Raw genomic sequence first — 21,360 nt, 5'->3', positions numbered from 1 at the left:
GCAGAAGAGAGGGACAGAGGGTGGGGAGCAGGGAGAGAGAGAGACAAGAATCTTAAGCAGGCTTCATGCTCAGCACGGAGCCCAATGTGGGGCTCGATTCCATGACCATGAGACCACTGACATAAGGCAAAATTAAGTCGGATGCTCAGCTGACTGGGCCACCCAGGCACCACTATTTTTTTTTAATTTCATTTATTCATTTTAAGTAAGCTCTACACCCAATGTGGGGCTTGAACTCATGATCTCAATATCAACGGCTGCATGCTCTACCAACTGCACCAGCCAGGCACCCTTCCAAAATCCTTTTTAAAGCAACTCTTTCTACAGTTTCTTCTCAGCCTTCTAAATATTATTTCATAATCATTAATATAGGTGATGGATTATTCTGCAAAGTCTCAGTTTTCCTAACTTCACACACGGACTCCTCCATCATATATTATTGCTAGCTTCAAAATGGTACAATATTATGTACAGGTAGTAATGTTTCTCAAACTTTAACAGTCACGAGATCACCTAAGAATCTTGTTTAAACAGAGACTCTAAGGGTGCCTGGCTGGCTCAGTCAGTAAAGCATACAACTCTTGACCTCGAGGCTGGGAGTTTGGGCCCCACAATAGGTGTAGAGATTACTTAAAAGTCAAATATTTAAAAATATATACATACATACATGCATATAGATTCTAAATCAACAGGTTTAAGGAAGGGCCTGAGGTTCTGCATTTCTTTCTTTTTTTTATTTTAATTTTTTTTTTCAACGTTTTTTATTTATTTTTGGGACAGAGAGAGACATAGCATGAACGGGGGAGGGGCAGAGAGAGAGGGAGACACAGAATCGGAAACAGGCTCCAGGCTCTAGGCTCTGAGCCATCAGCCCAGAGCCTGACGCGGGGCTCGAACTCATGGACCGCGAGATCGTGACCTGGCTGAAGTCGGATGCTTAACCGACTGCGCCACCCAGGCGCCCCTCTTTCTTTTTTTTAATGTTTATTTTTGAGAGAGAGAGAGAGAGAGAGAGAGAGAGAGCGCGCATGCGCACACGCAAGCTCAGGGAAGGAGCAGAGAGAGGGAGACAGAAGATCTGAAGTAGGCTCTGTGCGGACAGCAGAGAGCCTGATGCAAGGCTTGAACTCACAAACCGTGAGATTATGACCTGAGTTGAAGTCGGATGCCTAACCGACTGAGCCACCCAGGTGCCCCAGGGTTCTGCCTTTCTAACTAACTCTTGCATGATGATGAAGCTTTGAGGCCCTAGAGTACTGAATTATTCTGTCGCCTCTCTTCAAAAATAGCTTTGGTCATTAACAAGAGGTCTATGGCCCCCCTCCACCTATCACATCCTCAAAGGCCTTTCAAAGTACTACTAACATTAACAACTGTACTTTCAGTTTTAAATTACCCACCTACTGCTTCTAATTTTCTTTGTCCTATTTCAAGATACCTTTATCTTACAAGCAAAAATAGAATGGAACAAGTAACAAAAGCAACTCTCTCAGACCATAGGATGACATGCTGGCAAATACAGAATATAGTACAATGAACTTTTTTTTTTTTTTATCACCTAGTACTCAGAAGTTTCATTACTACTCAATTTTCCTACTCTGAACCATTCCAAAGAAAACAAAAATTACATATTCATCTATATAACAAATATAGGTTGTGTATCATCTTCTGGGATCAAACTGCCCTGCGTATCATCTAGATACCAAACTAGATTTAATAAATGACAGAAACAAAGGATAGGAACCATTACAAGATTTGTTATTACCATTAATATGGGAGAAATAAGAACCCCAAAGAAAAAATACTGGTTTTTGTAATTTTGGGGAGTTATCCATACTTAAGGGAAGCATATTTATATACAACTATGGAATGTGAGACATCAATGTATGCTCAGGACAATAATTAGATTCTGAAATTTCTTTTTCACTCTAGCTTTGGTGCATAAAGCAAATGCTTCCTTTGTTAATACCACAACTATTTGTTTTCTGGAAATTTCAGAGTTTCTTATTTCATCAAATTTCTATTTTATTTCATTTTATTTTTGGTATTTGTGTCTACAGGTTAAACTTAACCTCTCAATCAAATTCTTCCATATCCAGTATGTTTTAAGAAAAGGGGCCAAGTAGATTATTTGGTACAAATCCCTCATTATATCCAAGGAAAATTAAGACCTAGAAGTTACATTACTTATCCAAAAATCTAATAAATATTAGACATACTATTGACTTTCAGGTGTTCTTCATTTCTTCCTGCATCTAAACTCTTCTGCCTAAAAAATATTTTAGTATTTCTTTAGTGTTGGTCTGCTAGTGAAAAGTTCTTTTGGTGTCTCAGTGGGGTTTGTTTTTGCATGTTAAAGAATAACATGTATGCATAAAGTTTATAAATCTTAAGTGTGGAACTCAATTAAATTTTTTATAATGAATATACTTGCATGACTACCATCCAGAAGCCTGGTCTTTTCTCACTGAATAATTTCCTGCCTTTCCTACAAGCCATCCGTATTATGACCTCAAAGATTAGTTTTCTCTCTTTTTTTTTTTTTTTTGAAATTCACATACATAAAATCATACAGTATGTACTCTTTTGTGCCTGATTACCTTAACTCAACATCTTGTCTGTAAATTTCATTCACACTGAATATATAGTTCATTATTTTGCACTGCTGTTGAAAATTCCATTATGTGGCTAGTACTATTTATCTGCCCTATTTTTTTTTAAGTTGTATTTATTTAAGTAATCTCTACACCCGTTGTGGGGTTCAAACTCATGACCCCAAGATCCCAAGCTGCTTGCTCTTCCAACTGATCCAGACAGGCGCCCCATCCATCCTATTGTTGATGGACATTTGGATTGCTTCCAATTTTGACTATGATTTCTACATATGTCTTCTAATAGTTTCTTAATGTATTTATCCTGCTTGGGATTTGGATTTGTAAATGTTCTTTAATTTGTAAGTTAATGCTTTCTCTCCATTTTAGAAAATTCTCAGTTGTACCTCTTCTGTCTTGTTTCTTTCCAGAACATTAAATACATGTCCTCTTCATCAAGTGTCATTTATCTTTTACATTCTTTTCTGGATTTCCACCCTTTTGACTTCTCGGATTCAATCTGGATGATTTTCTCTGAGATTTCTTCCAGTTCACTTACAACTCTTCAGCTTTGCCCAGCCTGCAGTTAAAATGATTAGTTCCTTAGAATCTTTGTCTGATAATCCTATTATCTGGATCCCCAAACCTTGCTTCTATTGTCTGTTTTCCTCTTGATTTCTGGCGTATGGCCTTGGATCTTCATGCTGCTGATTGCTTTTCATTCTGTTTGTATGAAAAACTGAAGGGCACCTAGTTGGCTCAGCTGGTTGAGCATCTGACTTTGGCTCTGGTCATGATCTCACAGTTCCTGAGTTTGAGTCCCACATCAGGCTCACTGCTGTCAGCGCAGAGCCCACTTCAGATCTTCTGTCCCTCACTGACTTGTACTCTCTCAAAAATAAACAAATAAAAAACTGAAAAAAATTTGAAGCTCTGGATTAGGTCAGCATCCCAAACTAAAGGTTGGAAAGGTTGTGTTTGTTGGTTTAGGGTTTTTTTGTTTGTTTTTAAAAAATGTTTTAAAGTTTATTTTGAGATAGACAGAGACCATGCGAGTTGGGGACAAGTGGGGGGGGGGGGGGAGAGACAGAGACAGAGAGAGAGAGAGAGAAAGAGAGAGAGGGAACCCCAGCCAGGCTCTGTGCTGCTAGCACCAAGCCTAATATAGGGCTCGAATTCACAAAACAGAGAAATCATGATCTGAGCCCAAACCAAGAGTCAGATGCTTAAGCAACTGAGCCACCCAGGTGCCCCATGTTTGTTTTTTACCAGTATCCCTCTTTGCGGGCCTCTGTGAATCTACTGAAAGTTCCACTTAGATTTTCAGCCTTTTTCTGCAGTTTTTTCTGGAACTGAACACACACCCACAAGAGAAAAGCAGCCACAAGTAACAGATTACTTCTCAGAGGCTCCTTCTCTTAGATCTTAGAGCCCTCATTTTCCCACTATATTTTTATGAGCAGAAATATAATGCCCTAAAATCAGAATAATGGCCAGAAATGTTTATAATGCAATAAAAAATAAAACAGATGCAAGAGCAATTTCTACATTATAGGTATTTTCTGTGATGAGATTTTTGCTGTTTATATAAAGATAGGTGATGAATATATAACTTTCACTGAAATAGAGTCAACACTAAAAGTTAATATAAGGATTAAATGATTCAAAGGTCCAGTCAATGGACAATAATCTTATTTTTATAAGATGAAATGCAAAATTTTATGTGTACTTTATGCAAAGCCATAATTTTGTATGATGAAATTTGAACCTATAAGCCCTGGATTTTTATGTAACTCAACTCCAAAAATCTTCATCTTGCTCTTATTTTTTTTCTTTTTCCTTTTTTGGAAATCCTTCAATTTTTAGACGTAGAACGCACAGCTAAACTAAAATAAGACACTCTGGAGAAGCTCTAAGTAACAAAAATTATAATAATAATGTAATTGGTGCCATCTTCTTCTAGAAGTCCGGTAGAAATTAGTTTTACTAATGCTAATAGCAAGCAAAAGCAAAAACAAAACCTAGGGCCAATACTAAAATTAGACAACTATTACTATGCTTGCTATATTCAAGTTAAAGAGGAAAAATAGCAACAATGACAAAAAGACTGTCCTTTTCACAGTTGACTTAACACTTAAGAAAGCTTCAAACATTTACAAATTTTTTTAATTTATTATTTTTTTAAAGTAATCTCTACGCCCAACGTGGGGTTTGAACTCACAACCCCTAGGTCAAGAGTTGTACACTCCAACAACTGAGCCATCCAGAAGCCCCAGCTTCAAACATCACTCTTCACTTGACAACTTGGTAAACATTCTTTTTAGAATTCTACACTGTTATTATTTAAAGGATATAGTTCTGTCACTTTTGTCCCCAAAAACAGAATTTTAGAGAGCTCAGGAACACTGTGAATTCATCCACCCTTCATAAACAATAGAAATTTGTTGTCATATATCATAAACAGTTTAAACATATGTAGTTAAGAACATCTCCATTTAAATGAATGAGTGTCAATTGAGCCATGTAATGTTTTCTTTGTTGTATTTTAAAATCACTGATACTTTAAATGATAAGAAAATATAAAAATGTAAAATACACTTTGAATTAGTGAGATAAAGGGATGACAAGCCAAGAGTAATCAAAACCACTTCCAAATAACATTTGCAAGTCTCAATTATAGCCACAATTTCAGTGGAATGATGGTATAGCATCTAACTACAGGATGCTTTTTATATTATCAGTCTATGCTATGCTTTTAAGTTGAAAAGCATCTTACTTATCCACATTTACCAATAAATACACAACTTAAACTTATTCAGAAGGTGAAAAATGGCCAAGGTTGAAACATAAAAAAATACATGGCAAGGTTTCTGGTTTTAACTGCACTTAAGAGCTTGTACATACATAAGATGGAATTCATGCTTACACAAATAGCTATTTAAAATTTAATAAATAATTCTAAAACAAAATTTAAGTAAAAGAAATACACAGATCCAAAAGGATGATTTTCAATGGACATGAATATTTCAAGTCTTCAACATCTTCAATTGTTTCATCAAAGAGATCACAAGTTTTCATGATATGATTTCTCAGGTTTAATTCTTATTCAATAAACAAAAGATGTACATAATAATAAATAGATGCAAACATAAATTCATAAAAAGTATGCAAATATATTTTTTAAAATTCAATGATGTGTAAATTAAGATGACACCACCTTTTAATGATCAGTTCAGCAAACATTAACACTCCTACCCCCGAGCTTACAATATGGAGAAAAAATGTATGCTGTAAGGAAAGTAATACCATTTTTTGGTGGGGGCAATTTTACATTAACCATCAAAACCTTTAAAAATACATTGATGACGAGGCACCTGGGTGGCTCAGTCAGTTAATCGTCTGACACTTGACTTCAGCTCAGGTGATAATCTGAGGTTGTGGGCTCCACGCTGGGAAAGGAGCCTGCTTAAGATTCTCTCTCCCACTTTGGCCCCTCCCCCATACATGTGCTCTCTTTCGCTCTCAAAAAACCCAACTAAAATTATTAAACTAAATGAAAAATAAAAATATGTTGACACTTTGACTTAACAATTCCACCTACAGAAACTTTTCTAAAGAAGTATGTCAACTTACAGAGATATTCATGAAAAACCTGTTTACAATTGCAAAGACTAGAAACAACTTCAAATAACAAATGATTATATAAACATAAAAAAGATAATTATATTTGACAAGAACTAATAATGATGAAATGTCAAATGCCCCCCTACCCTAACCCCAGGTCAAGAACAAAGCAAGGCTCTATACTCTCACCATTTCTATTCAACACTGTATTAGAAAAACAAATAATAGGGGATCTGTGAGGCCAAACTATTTCCATAATAATACTAAGATTATTTGCATTTTTCACTGTTGGCATTTACAATAATGGTAACAAAAGCAGCGATGGGTATAACTGCTGGCAGTGGAACTGAACTGTATTTCTTCACTACCACATATCTGAGAAAAGAAAAAGTATCACCTTCACTTATTTATGGTTGTTATTCCAACACCAAATGGTCAATACAATTCTAATACTAACCAGGAGTTAGCCTCAGACCCCAAAGGTTTAAATGGCATAGCCCCCAACAAGATTGCCAGTCATTTCAGATGCCACCCATACTTCTGCCCAACTGGCTATAAATCAAGGAGGTTCCTGATTTATTTATCCTCTCGGGTTTGATAATTTGCTAGAATGACTCATAGAACTCAGAGGAGCTCTATACTTACAATCACAGTTTTTTTTCCCCCAAGTTTTATTTATTTTTGAGAAAGAGAGAGAGAGAGAGAGAGAGAGAGAGAGAATTCCAGGCAGGCTCTGTGCTGTCAGCGTAGAGCCCAATGCAGGGCTCGAACCCACAAACAGTGAGATCATGACCTAGGCTGAAATCCAGAGTCAGAGGCTTAACGGATTAAGCCACCCAGGTGCCCCACAATCACAGTTTTAATATAAAGGATACAAATCAGGAGCAATCAAATGAGACAAAGAAGGGTAAAGTTTGGAAGGTCCCAAATGCAGAGCTTCTGTGCCTACTCTCTCTGGAATCAGGTGTGTTACCTACCTGGCACATTGATAAGCTCAACAACCAGGAAGCTGCATTGAGTTTCAGTGTCTAGCTTTTATTGGTGTTTCATTGCATAGGTATGACTGACAGACTTATTCACTGCATGTGACTGAACTCAATCTCTAGCCTTCCTCTCCTCCCTCAAGGCTGGACTGGCTAAAACCTCTAACACTCTAATCACATGATGGGTCTTTCTGATGACCCTCTCTCAGCCTTTCTCTGATCAAAGTCTTAGCCCAAAGAAATTTGGATGTGATCCAAAGGGCTCGTAAATAGAAAAGACAATCCCAATACTTGGGAAATTCCAAGGACTTAGTCTCTGTCCTAAGACCTAAGGACAAAGGCCAGTGTTATTATTTATTAAACAGATGTCCACGATGAAATAATAAAAATTGGTATCGATTTTACTAGATTTCAGCCTTTGACTACATCTTAATATTCTGTGTGATGAACAGGGAAGCATGCCTAAAACACTTCTGTTTCATACCAAAATACAATGGTTGTCTGAAGGCAAAGTGGAAAAGCACTTATAAAATAGTTACATTGCAAGCTAAACTAGGCTTTTTTCACGAAATACCATTTTTACTTAAAACAATAACTAACAAACTGATTACTGACATTTTCTTGAAAACAAATCAAGAAAAATTCACTTCAAGAAAAATGACAGTATTTATTGCTAAGAGAAAATTTGAGCTTTCAAGTGAAAATCAACATCTTTGAAAACCTGTATCCACCACTGTCACCTTGACAGCTTTCTAAAGTGTCAACATTTAAAATACATCAACATCTAGAAGTTCAATGAATGGATATTTTCAAAATATATATATTTTTTATTTGACCAAAGCACAATGTAACCGAATCATACAAAGGTAAAAGATCCATCCACAGATCAATGAATCTTAATGTAATAAGTATGAAAACTTCGTTATATGATTTCAGATTCCACATTGTTAAGAACCTGTAAGAAACTGCCACTTATCAAGTTTTGGGACTGTTATCAAAAAACCCGTAACTATCCATAATTCTCTAAAAAGATCACTAAAACAGTACTCCCTCCTACAACCAAATACCTATGTGAGGCCAGATTTTTTTATACTTCAAACAAAACAAGATATTGCAACAGATTCAATGTAGAAATAGATGCGAGGAGATACCATACACTTCATTATCTTCTATTAAGCCAGACTTTAAAGAGATTTGCAGAAATGTGAAAAAATGGCACTGTTCACTAAATTTTGAAAATAGTTTTCATTAAAAATTATATTTTGTCATATAATATGTAGTTATTGTTAAATACATAAGAAAATTTCTTACACATTAATTTCTAATAACATAATTGATATAAATTAAAAAATCTTGGGGGTCCCCGATTATTTTTGAGAGTGAAACTGAGCCCAAAATGTTTGAGAACTGTCCTGTAGAAATAATAAACAATGTAGACAAAGAAATTTAGTGGACAGTTTCAACAGTAAAAAATGGGATACTATACAAATGCTAATAAAAAGGTAGAGGAATGTGTTATCTCAGACAAAAATCTTATACACATGGAAAATTCTATTTTTAAAATGATGTGAACATTTAGATTAAGTAAACCAACAGAAACACAAAATTATATATAATGTGCTCTAAATTATATATATATATATTTTTTAATGTTTATTTATTTTTGAGACAGAGAGAGACAGAGCATGAACAGGGGAGGGGCAGAGAGAGAGGGAGACACAGAATCTGAAACGGGCTCCAGGCTCTGAGCTGTCAGCACAGAGCCCGACGTGGGGCTCGAACTCACGCACCATGAGGTCATGACCTGAGCTGAAGTCGGACACTTAACCGACTGAGCCACCCAGGCGCCCCTAAATTATATTTTTTAAAACCATGGAGGCAAAAGACTGAAAACAAAATTTTAGCAGTAGTCCTTGCTAGTTGGTAGGATAAGGTGAAAGATACTTTATTTCTAGCCATAATTTCTTACAAATATTCTGTAATAATCATGTAGTATTCTCATAACCAGAGAAAAAGATTAATTTAAAAAAAAAAATTCTGGCATTCCATTAAAAGCAGTAAATGAGGCTCTTAAATCTAGTTCCTTTTCAGTCCTTTCCTAAACTTCTAAGTTGGTCAATAGCTTAAAGCACTAAAATGACCAAAAACCAATACCAAAACAAAAATTTTAACTCTCAAACAAACACCACACTAAATCATGACAAAGCTGCCAAAAAGATCTGCTAAGTTTTAAATAATTATCATTATAACTTTATCAGAAAAAGACTGTCCATATAAGCTTTAAAAATGTAGGCCTCTATGCATGCCTCGGTGGCTCTGTGGGTTGAGTGTCCAACTCCTGATTTCAACTCAGGTCATGATCTCAGGGTCATGGGTATGAGCCCTGCACTGGGCTTTGTGCTGATTGTCGAGCCTGCTTAAGATTCTCTCCACCCGCCTCCCGCCCCACCCTTCTCCCACATGCTCACCTGCTCCCTCTCAAAAATAAATAAATAAATAAATAAATAGACAAATTAAAAAACTATATAGGGTTTTTAAAATAACTTTTAAAATAAAGGCATAATATGCTGATTTAAAAACAAAAATAGACAAGCAGTCCAAAAGTAAACATTTGAAATGCAAAAATTGAAATTTCAAGTTATGTTATTACAAGTTAAATAAAATTAAATTATTACATATTACTTTATTTCTTCAATTCACTATCCATTTTTTAATTCTATGATTTGAAACTAGGGGCACGTGGATGGCTCAGTCAGTTAAGCGGCTGACTTCGGCTCAGGTCATGATCTCGCGGTTCATGGGTTCAGGCCCCACGTCAGGCTCTGTGCTGACAGCTCAGAGCCTGGAGCCAGCTTTGGATTCTGTGTCTCCCTCTCTCTCTGCCCCTCCCCCGCTCATGCTCAGTCTGTCTCTCTCAAAAATGAATGTTAAAAAAAAATTAAAAAAAAAAAAAGAAACTAGGTAGGTGGCTGTAGTAATTATGGAGGTTTTCAATTAAAACACTTCAGATGTAAATCGCAGTGGGTAAAACAGATTTAATTTCTGAAAAATCAGGGACCAAGTAGATTGCAAGTAAAATATTCTATCTTAATATGAAAGTCAAGAAAAAAAAGTATTTCATGTATAGAAGATCAATAAAATCACTTACTGCTTACCAGGACTATGATGAGTTGTAAATCCTCCATTCTGAAATTCACCTCCTGCCACATTCATTCTACCAGGATTAAAAGGTCCTACTGCAGTCTTGGTCTGTGAAGTCAAAGATGGGGCGTATGTTTGTATATTAACACCAAAATTACTTGACTGAAGTCCTTTAGCGACATCTCCCAAGTTGGTATTCTACAGTGATGTTATACGTGTAATCATTAAGTTCATATCTCGCCCAGCATTCAGAGCTTATACCTGTTTCTAAGGTTGTAACATTAGCAATAGGAATTTCAGAGTCGATTCTGTAGTGATAACATTATTACCCATTCCTGCATTTACCTTACTTCTTGAAAGACAGGAAGTGGAGAAATTCAAATCTTTGGTTCTATTTTTAGTTCCAGGAAGTCCCCATTCAATATAATTGGAAGAATTTTTCTTGTCTTCTCCATTTGTTTCTATGTCCTCTTCATCATCGATAATAATTGTCTCACTTATATTTCCCTTCTGAGAAGCTGAATCTCTTGAGGAAGGAAGAATTATGGAATAATTTCCTTGTAGACTTTCATTTCTTGATGAAGCAAATATAAAATTTCTTTGATCAGTTACTGCTGGAGCAGAAGTTGAAGGAGGTTGTATAGATTCAATAAATACAACATCATCATCATCATCATCATCATCATCATCTTCCACTGATGAGTTTCTAGATCTATTGACTAAAGAACTAGTTGGGCCACCAAATGAATTTCCAACATCCATGAGGCTAGCTGCCATGGCTTTACTCTTTAATAAAACAGGAGTCTGTTCAGCCAAGTCTAATCCTCTCACTGAACATTTATCCATGCCAAAGAACCTGTAACAGAGGAAAGTAAATAACAAAAGTTCTAGTATATTATGATCATTGTGTTTTATTGCAATGAAATAGCACAAATGAAATTTTAAATTCTGGTGAGTTTTATCCAACCCTCAAGGAAAATATTGTTACTCATTTTGTTTTTCCTCTCTCATTAACCATTTAATGCCTACCTCAGAGTTTGATGGAAATTAATCATCCAATTTGTAGTAGTCCTTAAAAAATGCACTCATAGTACTCAATTTAACTTACCCTTTACAATGAAAAAAAAATCTAAGTCTTCTTTTGAAATAGGAAATAGTAACAAAATCATTCTATCAAATACCAATCACCCAGGATCCAAATACAATCACTATACTATACTTTTGTCTACTAAAATAAGTGACTATCATCTAATCCTTATTGCTCTAGCGTCTTTGTCACTGTTTTTCAAATTCTCCGCTTCTAACATAACTTTGATTAAATCTTCCTTATCCTTGTCCAGAAATTGCCAGACATTATGCTACGGGTTTTTCATGTAAAATTCTGAAAACAGCTCCATAATATAGGTATAACTTAATCTACTTTACAAATCAGGAAAGGAAAACCAACTAAATTGTTCTAGGTAAGACTGAGTAGAACTTAAACCCCATGCCCTAACTCTAGGCCTCAAATTCTTAGCATTCATTTATATTCAACAAATACTTCTGTGAACCTGCTCTGCACTAGGGTATGACAAAGGAAAGGATCCAGCAGACAGACATAATTGAAGAATCTGGAAAAGTAAATAACCGATGAAGCAAGGATCTTAAAAGTAGACAGGAGATATGTGCACAGGTGGTAATGAAACTGATTATGAGTAAAAAAATCACCTCTATCTGAAAGAGAAGGAAAAGCTAAGTATAACTGGAATATTTGTAAGTACATAGAAATGATAAATGAAAAGCTGAGGTAAGTTTATATATGACAGCCTCAATGTTCTTAGAATTTCAAGAATAAAGAACGTGGGAACTGTATGGGTATTAAATTATTAAGAAAACTCATTTCAGGGGCGCCTGGGTGGCTCAGTCAGTTAAGCCTCCGACTTCAGCTCAGGTCACGATCTCGCGGTCCGTGAGTTCAAGCCCCGCGTCGGGCTCTGGGCTGATGGCTCGGAGCCTGGAGCCTGTTTCCGATTCTGTGTCTCCCTCTCTCTCTGCCCCTCCCCCGTTCATGCTCTGTCTCTCTCTGTCTCAAAAATAAATAAACGTTAAAAAAAAAAAAAAAGAAAACTCATTTCATATGGCAGTCTTCATTCCATTTTAAACAACTCATACTGGGGCGCCTGGGTGGCGCAGTCGGTTAAGCATCCGACTTCAGCCAGGTCACGATCTCGCGGTCTGTGAGTTCGAGCCCCGCGTCAGGCTCTGGGCTGATGGCTCGGAGGCTGGAGCCTGTTTCCGATTCTGTGTCTCCCTCTCTCTCTGCCCCTCCCCCGTTCATGCTCTGTCTCTCTCTGTCCCAAAAATAAATGAAAACTTAAAAAAAAATAAAAAAATAAAAAAAAAAATAAATAAAAAAAAAAATAAACAACTCATACTGAAATATGCTGCATAACATTTCTATTCAAAAATTTTCCCAACTAATTTTAATTGATAATAAAGTCATGCAATAAGTAAAGTTTATTCTTAGTATGTGTTATATCTTTAAATATTAACTCAGTTAATGCTTATAAAAGTGAAGTGAAACTATTCTTTTTCCCATTTTACCCATTAGGAAATGAAGACTCAGAAGATACATAATCAGCATAGCCTGTTCAAATGTCCAAAGGATAGAGTTAGGATTGAAATCTAAGAAATCTGACTCTAGAATCGATTTCATATCCAGTATATTATATGCAATTAATGTATAAAACAATTTTTAGAAATTACTTATCTTTTATTAAGATGAATTTATTAAAACAAAATCAACATTCAGAAAGTCTATTTTAAAGAAAACATAACAAATCTAAGAGACCACTTTAAAAGGGTTATAAAAACCACAAAAGTTGGAATCATGATTAACATTCATCCAGTAAACTGGTTACATGGCTGATTTTCAAAGGAAAGAGGCAATAATTTAGCCTAAACTGAATTATGACATATAAGAGCTGTTATACATGAATTCTCTTAGTCCTTTCTACCTATATTTGAATAAACCTACAACAGAGAAGAACAACTTGTGGAAAAGGGCTATTGCTGACGCCACAGTATCCTCTGGTGACATGTCTTAATCTTTTCAAAGAAAATAAAAGAAAGACCATTCTTCATGCTTTGCTCACTGCAGTCCTCCATCTCTGAAAAAAGATTTAAGTATTCATCTACTCTCAAATCACAGATTATAAAAAAGTTAAACTACTGCTAAACCTCACTGTGCATATAATTTGACCAAATACTTTAATTTCAGAAACAGAAGACTACAGAAAAGTTTTGACTACTTCTATAATATCCAAAAACAGAAAAAGTTACACTTTAGCGATTAGTTGTGTGAAACTGAGCAAATTACTTCACCTCATTAAGTTTTCTAAACTATAAACTGTAAATGGGGATAATATACAATTCCAAGGTTTTTATTCAGATAACTGGACATGTAAGTCCTTGGTGTCTGCTTGGATCATATTAAAGAAAGTAAAAAAAGTTAAATCCCTCTCCTATGAGAAGGTATTCAGGCAAATACTTTGCTTACATCCTGGGATTTCAACAAGTGTCTAATCTTAAACATTTAGCTAGTCTCCTTTGGTATCTTAATCATCTACAACTGATAACCTATGTTTAACATATTTTCATTTTGATACAATGAAAATTAATGTAATCTCAAGTAATGGAAAAGGAAAGGAAAATCTGCACAGAGAAATTTGATAAAAGATTATAACACCACCATGCAAAAAAGTTAGGCTGCAGACCAAATAAGAATGTTAAATGCAGACTATCTCTAGGTAATTGGTAACAACTTTGTAAAATTAACAGGGTATTTAATTAGGGGTAAAGATAAGACTTATTAAAACAAAGACAAGAGTGTTTTGCCCTTTTGTATTTACCTTTAGTGACATCTCAGTTGTTTTTATTTCCTGAAGGAAATTAAAAATTTGTGGCAAAATATATATAACATAAAACTTGCCATTTTAACCATTTTTAAGCATACATGGTCAGTTTTTAAAATATGCTTTTTAAAAGTTGCAAAAGTTTTTGTTATATTCTTATCAGTTGAGTGATTTAATAGCCATTCAATTTTCAATGTTTACATACAATTACACAAAATTTACATTATTACAAAGAATCTGTCAGTGGTTTAAAGCTAAAATAGAAACGTTGAGATGTTAATATGACAAGATTAGCACATATAAGAAAGGTAAACTAACTTGCTCTATGAATCTACAAAAATTAAAATCAACAGTAAAGTATTTAAAAATAATTATTGGGGTGCTTAGCTAGCTGTCACTAGAGCATGCGACTCTTGATCTCAAGGTTGTGAGTGTGAGCCCCATGGTGGGTATAGAAATTACTTAAAAATAAAATCTTAGGGAAAAAAAAATCACACCATAAAAAAAATTATGGTTTCAAAGGTTCATTTTTTTGGCCACCTATATTCTGTAGGCTCTATAAAAGATAATTAGGACGTAGGTTACAAAAGCGGTTAAGAATTTTTTTTTTAATGTTTATTTATTTTTGAGAGAGAGAGAGAGACAGAGCATGAGAATAGGAGGGGCAAAGAGAGAGGGAGACAGAATCTGAAGCAGGATCCAGGCTCTGAGCTGCCATACAGAGCCTGACGTGGGGCTCGAACTTGTGAACCACAAGATCATGACCTGAGTCAAAGTTGGATGCTCAACCGACCAAGCCACCCAGGCGCCCCACAAAAACCGTTGTTAATCATTAATTAGTCCTAGAACATGTCCTACTGCATCTTTGTGGACTTATATTGTCACAGAACAGGTCTTACTATACAAATATTTATATATTTACATAAAAAGAATCTCAACTCGAAAGCCAACTCATGTTTAGTGAGTATCTGCTATAAGCATTCCCATTTGAGATCAGAAACAAAATAAAGGTGTGCTATGATTCTGGAGGTATAAAAATGTAATCAGATAGGATAAAGAAGACTCAAATGAACAACTACAACAAATAGCAAGATAATTAGTAAAGTGTCCAAGTACAAAATTACTATCTAGAAATCAATAGCCTGGTAGGGATTCAGTCGGTAGATTAATCACACACAACTAACTTCACTCCTTTCTAAAACCCCCATAAACAATGGTAAGGTTCCTACACACAAGGAAAGGAAGAACAAGAAAAAAAGCAACAAGATTTTGTAAGCTGAAGAGCAAATGGATGAGTAACTACCTCGGTGGATCTGAGACAGCCAAACTAAAATAGTGATGGAACAAGCTAAGAGAAACTTCCTGATTATGCCGTAGAATCTTCAGAAGGCTCAGAAACCAGGAGGTGCAGATATCTCTGGAACAGGGGACGGGGGAGCTAAAATGAGGTTGGGAGATCCTAGAACTATTGTCTCCCTCCATGTTGACGATGACAGGTTCTTCCCTACCCTGGCACAAGGTTCTAGACTTTTATTCTTTGGATGGAACAGAAGATTTTTGTCTGGGGTTCACCAAGCATGGATGAATGGTTCAATATCATGCATACGAAATGTTTCCTCCCACTTGATTCCCACAGAGGTGGCATCCAGACCTTTATCTTTCAGGACCTGACTCTTGCCTGGAAGACTTCTTTCTCAGGAACACTCACCTATGTTTTAAAAACAAAAATTGTTTTAAGTTTATTTCTTTTGAGAGAAGAGCACAAGCAGGGGAAGGGCAGAGAGAGAGGAGGACAGAGGATCCGAAGCAGGCTATGTGCTGACAGCAGAGCCTGATGCGGGGCTCAAACTCATGACGACCTCAGCTGAAGTCAGACACTAAACCGACTGACCCACACAGGTGTGTCAGAAACACTCTTCTCTGAAATTAGGAACCAACAAAAACAGGAAAAGACCTAAAGATAATGACTCTAGAGATTCTCCATCAATTGGCCAAAAGAACCATTCTACAGTGAAGTTCCCAAATTGAAAGCCCAACCACACTTTTCTGATTTGCTTTCTAGTTCTGAATTCTTAATCACAAGTAGACCAGTCAAGAATTATGAAATATCTGAGGAAAGCTTCTAATAGGAATAGTTAAAAGAGAAAAAAAAAGAACGATAGATAAATGCAGGAAAAACAAACGTAAAATGAAAAACTACAAAATTATCAGTACTCTATCTGGGTGATGAGTAAAGATCATAGAAAATTAACTTTTTTTTGTGGTTTCTATGTCTAACGTGGGGCTTGAACTTACAACCTCTAGATCAACAGTTGCATACTCTACCAACTAAGCCAACAGGTACCCCCCAAATTAACATTTCTAACATAATAAAGAGCCTGCAGATATTAAAAGCTTAGCAGAAAGGAAAAACTTACGGGAAGCTTGGGTGGCTCAGTCAGTTAAACATCTGACTTCAGCTCAGGTCATGCTCTTGTGGTTCATGAGTTCAAGCCCCACGTGGACCATTAGCATGTGCGCACGTGCGCTCTCTCTCAAAAATAAATAAATATTTTAAAAATAAAACAAAAGTAAGGGGAAACTTAGTTTTAAGTTGAAAGATAATCCTGAGGAAATCTCACGTAATAAAAAAAACAAAAACACAAAAACCTAGAGGATAAGAATTACAGTTACCATTAACAGTATGTATGTGTATATGTGTGTGTCCCAAAACTTATGGACCAGGCACTTTACCTATTTTTATAGTCAATTAAATCTTAACAGCAATCTTGGGAAGATATACATAATTTGCTCATTTATAAAATGCCCATAATAAATGTTCATTTATTTACCCTTATTTAGTTTGCACTTTCCAAATATATAAGATAGCAGAAATTTGTTAATGTTTTTAAATTTTATTTACTTTTTAAGTATTCTCTTTAAAAAAATTTTTTCTCATGTTTATTTATTTTTGAGACAGAGCATGAGCATAGGAGGGGCAGAGAGAGAGGGAGACACAGAATCAAAAGCAGGATCCAGGCTCTGAGCTGTCAGCACAGAGGCCGACATGGGACTCGAACTCATGAACCGTGAGATCATGACCTGAGCTGAAGTCAGACGCTCAACTGACTGCGCCACTCAGGCACCCCACTTTTTTTTTTTTTAATATATGAAATTTATTGTCAAATTGGTTTCCATACAACACCCAGTGCTCATCCCAAAAGATGCCCTCTTCAATACCCATCACCTCCCCTCCCCTCCCTCCCACCCCCCATCAACCCTCAGTTTGTTCTCAGTTTTTAACAGTCTCTTATGCTTTGGCTCTCTCCCACTCTAACCTCTTTTTTTTTTTCCTTCCCCTCCCCCATGGGTTTCTGTTAAGTTTCTCAGGATCCACATAAGAGTGAAAACATATGGTATCTGTCTTTCTCTGTATGACTTATTTCACTTAGCATCACACTCTCCAGTTATATCCATGTTGCTACAAAGGGCCATATTTCATTCTTTCTCATCGCCACGTAGTACTGCATTGTGTATATAAACCACAATTTCTTTATCCATTCATCAGTTGATGGACATTTAGGCTCTTTCCACAATTTGGCTATTGTTGAGAGTGCTGCTATAAACATTGGGGTACAAGTGCCAGGCACCCCACTTTTTAAGTAATTTCTATGACCAACATGGGGCTTGAACTCATGACCCTGAGATCAAGAGTCAAATATGCCTCACTGACTGAGCCTGCCAGGCACCCCAAGATAGCAGCAATTTTAACTCCAATCTGGCTGGCACTAAAGCCTAGTTCTTTATAGTACATCATGCTGCAAATACCTAGGAATACTCTGAGAAAAATGGCTTTTCTAAGTGATAATAACTGAGTCAGTGACTTGTTACCCTGTCAAACTCACCCCTCACTGGTTCCCTTTTTCTATGAATACCCAGCAGAGCTCTAGAACCGTGCCTACATCCCATCACCTCACAAAACTCCAGGGAATGTGAAATATCACCACGCAGGGATTATAGAAAAATTACTGAATTAAAACAATATCCATCCCTAAAAGCTAGACAGCAGTCTACATCCTGACACAGTGTCCTCGATCTAACTAACTAAAAAGGTGTACTGTGAAGAATAATAGCATTAAGTGCAAAGACAAGACTGGTAAGGAGAACAAGGCCAAAGAGAAGGCAGGAGTACTACCATGTGAGTTATTCTAATCACAAGTTTCATTTCAATCGCCAACTGTAAGGTGTTGGAACAGCTTTAAAGAACAAAATAGGCAGGACCTAAAACTGTACTGAATCCCAGATAATAGATGTGGAATCAGTGATTCTTTTTTTATAGTCATCATCTTCAGGGGCGACTGGGTGGCTCAGGTCATGATCTTGGGGTTCGCAAATTCGAGCCTCATGTCAAGCTCTCTGCTGTCAGCACAGAGCCCACTTGGGATCCTGTCTCCCCTTTTCTGTCCCTCTACCATTTGCGCACGCGTGCACGCACACACACTCTCTCTCTCTCTCTCTCTCTCTCTCTCAAAACTAAACATTAAAAAATCATCATCTTCAGACTCCTAATAAAATTACTGATTCAGGCAAGGATTGGTGTTAAAAAACAATTAACTGACAGAGAATTGGGCATTTTATTGCACCAAAATGAAACATTACATAGATTACTTCCTGGTACAAAGAAAAATACATTAACATCATAATGGAGAGATCCAGCTGTCACTACCAATTCGAGGTCAATCTCAGAACTAAAAGTAGTGTGACAACTAGATTATGTACCTCCTGATGTGATGCTGGCTGGAGGACTATCAGGGCACTTAAATAGAAAGCTTTCTCAGATGTAAGACAAACATACAAAAAATACTCTCTTCATCAACCTTAAAAGAACAGAAAATTCAGAGTATTTTTCTTTCTTTTTTTAATGTTTATTTTTGAGAGAGAGAGCACCAGTGGGGGAGGGACAGAGAGAGTGAGGGAGACAGAGGATCCCAAGCAGGCTGTGTGCTGACAGGCTGACAAGCAGCAACCCCGATGGAGGGCTTGAACACACAAACCACCAGATCATGACCTGAGCCAAAGTCGGAGGCTCAATTACTGAGCCACCCAGGTGCCCCTACGCTCTTTCTTAATCCAACAGCAAAGAAAAAAAATATTTTTATCCACTGAGAAGGTGGGGAAAAAAAGTTACACCCAAAGCATTTAAAGTGAAACCTACTTTAAACCCTATCCAGTGGTGTAAGTATCAGCATACATTCCCAGTGCTTTCCCAGGGATTACCCTGACTTGGCTCTGGGGACAGGGTCCATCTAAGCAACTAGCTCTCTGCCATCAAGATAACAGAAAGATAAATCGACTAACTATTGCACTAAGTGCATTTAAATTAAAAAGCAGGGTAAAATTACTCACAAATGGTATGTCTTCTTCCTTAATTTCTGCCAAAGCCGAACCAGACTGGCCTGAAGGTGATTCCTGATCCTAGAATGACAGGAGAGAGAGCTGCGAAACTATTTAATTACAGCCCATCTGGACGTAGCACCAACTCCTAACCACCAGAGGGAGGAAGCAAAGGGTAAGAAGTCAAGGAGTTTCCGTGCTCTTCTTCCCTCCCCCAACCCAGAGCGGTGGAGAAGCGAGGTTTAAAAAAAACGCACAACTACTATACGGATCTAAACGACTAGATGTAGCTAAATCTCGTTCTTCAAATTACAGAACGGGAGGTGGAGAACAAGCCTGCTCTAAGGGAAGGGGAGGGCGGGGTTGGTGGAAGGCAAAAGGTTCCCTCGACGCCAGCAAGAGAATTGTATTCCCTCCTAAATTTGCCCACCCAGCGCTATCCCGGTCAATCGGGACACCAGTTCGGAGGTAAGGAGCGGCTCACGTCACCGCCGGGTGAAATCTCCTACATTTGCCCCAAGCAGTTGCTCTGACTCGGAGACTTTGCAGTCCCTGCGCCATTAGAACTCGCCCAAATTAGACAAGACGAGAAACTCCAGGGAACAGAAGAGGGACGGAGGGGACCCGGTGGGGGAAGAGGCAGCACCCTCGCCCCGAAAAACTTGGGGACCTCGGGCTACCGCGGAGACAGTGGGAGCGCAGCCCCGAGAGCGGGAGAACGAACTGAGGCGCCCCTCCCCCCACCTTTCTACCTCCTCCGCCCCCCGCCCCCCGCAATAAAGGGAAAAATACCCCGCGACCTCCCACCGCCCCGGCCCGGAAAACCCCCGCCTCCCGAGCGACCCCCGCCTCTGGCGTCCGCCTCACCCAGCCCTCCCGGCCTCGCCCTCACTCTCGCAGCCCTTCGGGCCGCACGCGAAGACGCCTGTGACAAGAGCAGAGCCCGGAGCAGACCCCGAGGCCCCGACGCGGTAGCGGCAACTGCGGCCGCGCCGCGGGGTATTAATCCCGGGTCGGGGAAAGGCTCACGCATCTCCGCCTCCCCAGTCGCCTCCACCTCCTCCTCCCGAGGCTGCGCTGCACCCAGCCACCCCTACTACCGGCGAATCTGGACTGCAAAGACAGCGGGGATAAGCCTCACCCGGTTCGGGCTGCGGCTCCGCGGAACGAACCTCCCCTCCCCCGACCCACCCCCTGTCCCACCCCGCCATCGGCCACACGCACAACTCCGCTCGGTCCAGTCCCGGGTTTAGCGCTGGTGAGGAGGAGGAGGCGGAGGAGACGGAGGAGGCGGCGGTGCGGCCGAGCCCGGAGAGGCCCCGCCCTCCGCACCCTCATTGGCCGGCCGGAAAGGCGGGCCGCGGCGCCTCGGGCACGTCCATTGGCTACATCTGCCTTCCTTCAGGACCCCCCTCGGGGGGGTGGTCCGAAGGGCTGTCCGTCAGGCGCAGGCCACACCCCCCGGCGTCGCCGTTCCACTCCCCCCCTCCGCCCGCTCTCGGCCCTCGGCCGCGTCCCCTCCCCTCCTTACCCCCGCCTCCCACCCCGCCCCCACCCCCGGGTCCGTCAGGGTCAGGCAGCCCGAGTTTCGCCGCCCGCTGCACCGGCCGCGGGCTCCGGCCCTGGGCGCCCGGGGTGCCCTCCAGGGCCCGGGACAGCCCGCGAGTCTGAGGCCGTGGCCGCCTGCCCTGGCTCGGGCCTGGGCGCCCAGGCTGCTGCAGCCGCTCCCAACGACCCTGCCCGAGGAGAGACGCG

The 21,360-nt window shown here is 38.8% G+C and overlaps 1 protein-coding gene across 4 annotated transcripts in view; it reads right to left on the bottom strand.

Moving 5' to 3' along the window:
- ZMYM5 (zinc finger MYM-type containing 5) overlaps positions 1–20,929 on the bottom strand; it is a 33,039-nt gene extending 12,110 nt beyond the window's left edge. Inside the window, exons 1-5 of one of the 4 annotated variants that reach the window (XM_058690536.1) lie at positions 20,830–20,929; positions 19,618–19,686; positions 15,884–15,940; positions 10,685–11,195; positions 10,354–10,447 (exon numbers count right to left, since the gene is read on the bottom strand). In XM_058690536.1, coding sequence (XP_058546519.1) covers positions 10,354–10,447; positions 10,685–11,185 — 595 coding nt within the window. In that variant the 5' untranslated portion in view covers positions 11,186–11,195; positions 15,884–15,940; positions 19,618–19,686; positions 20,830–20,929. Of the gene's footprint in view, positions 1–10,353; positions 10,448–10,684; positions 11,196–15,883; positions 15,941–19,617; positions 19,687–20,472; positions 20,673–20,746; positions 20,804–20,829 lie in introns of those variants that run through there. The other 3 variants (XM_058690522.1, XM_058690516.1, XM_058690529.1) reach the window with 3 other exon arrangements.
- Between the last annotated feature and the right edge of the window lie 431 nt (positions 20,930–21,360).

The sequence above is a fragment of the Neofelis nebulosa genome, chromosome 1 (genome assembly GCF_028018385.1).
Source record: "Neofelis nebulosa isolate mNeoNeb1 chromosome 1, mNeoNeb1.pri, whole genome shotgun sequence".
NCBI classification, from domain to species: domain Eukaryota; kingdom Metazoa; phylum Chordata; class Mammalia; order Carnivora; family Felidae; genus Neofelis; species Neofelis nebulosa.
This window is presented reverse-complemented; position numbering and strand designations above follow the sequence as displayed.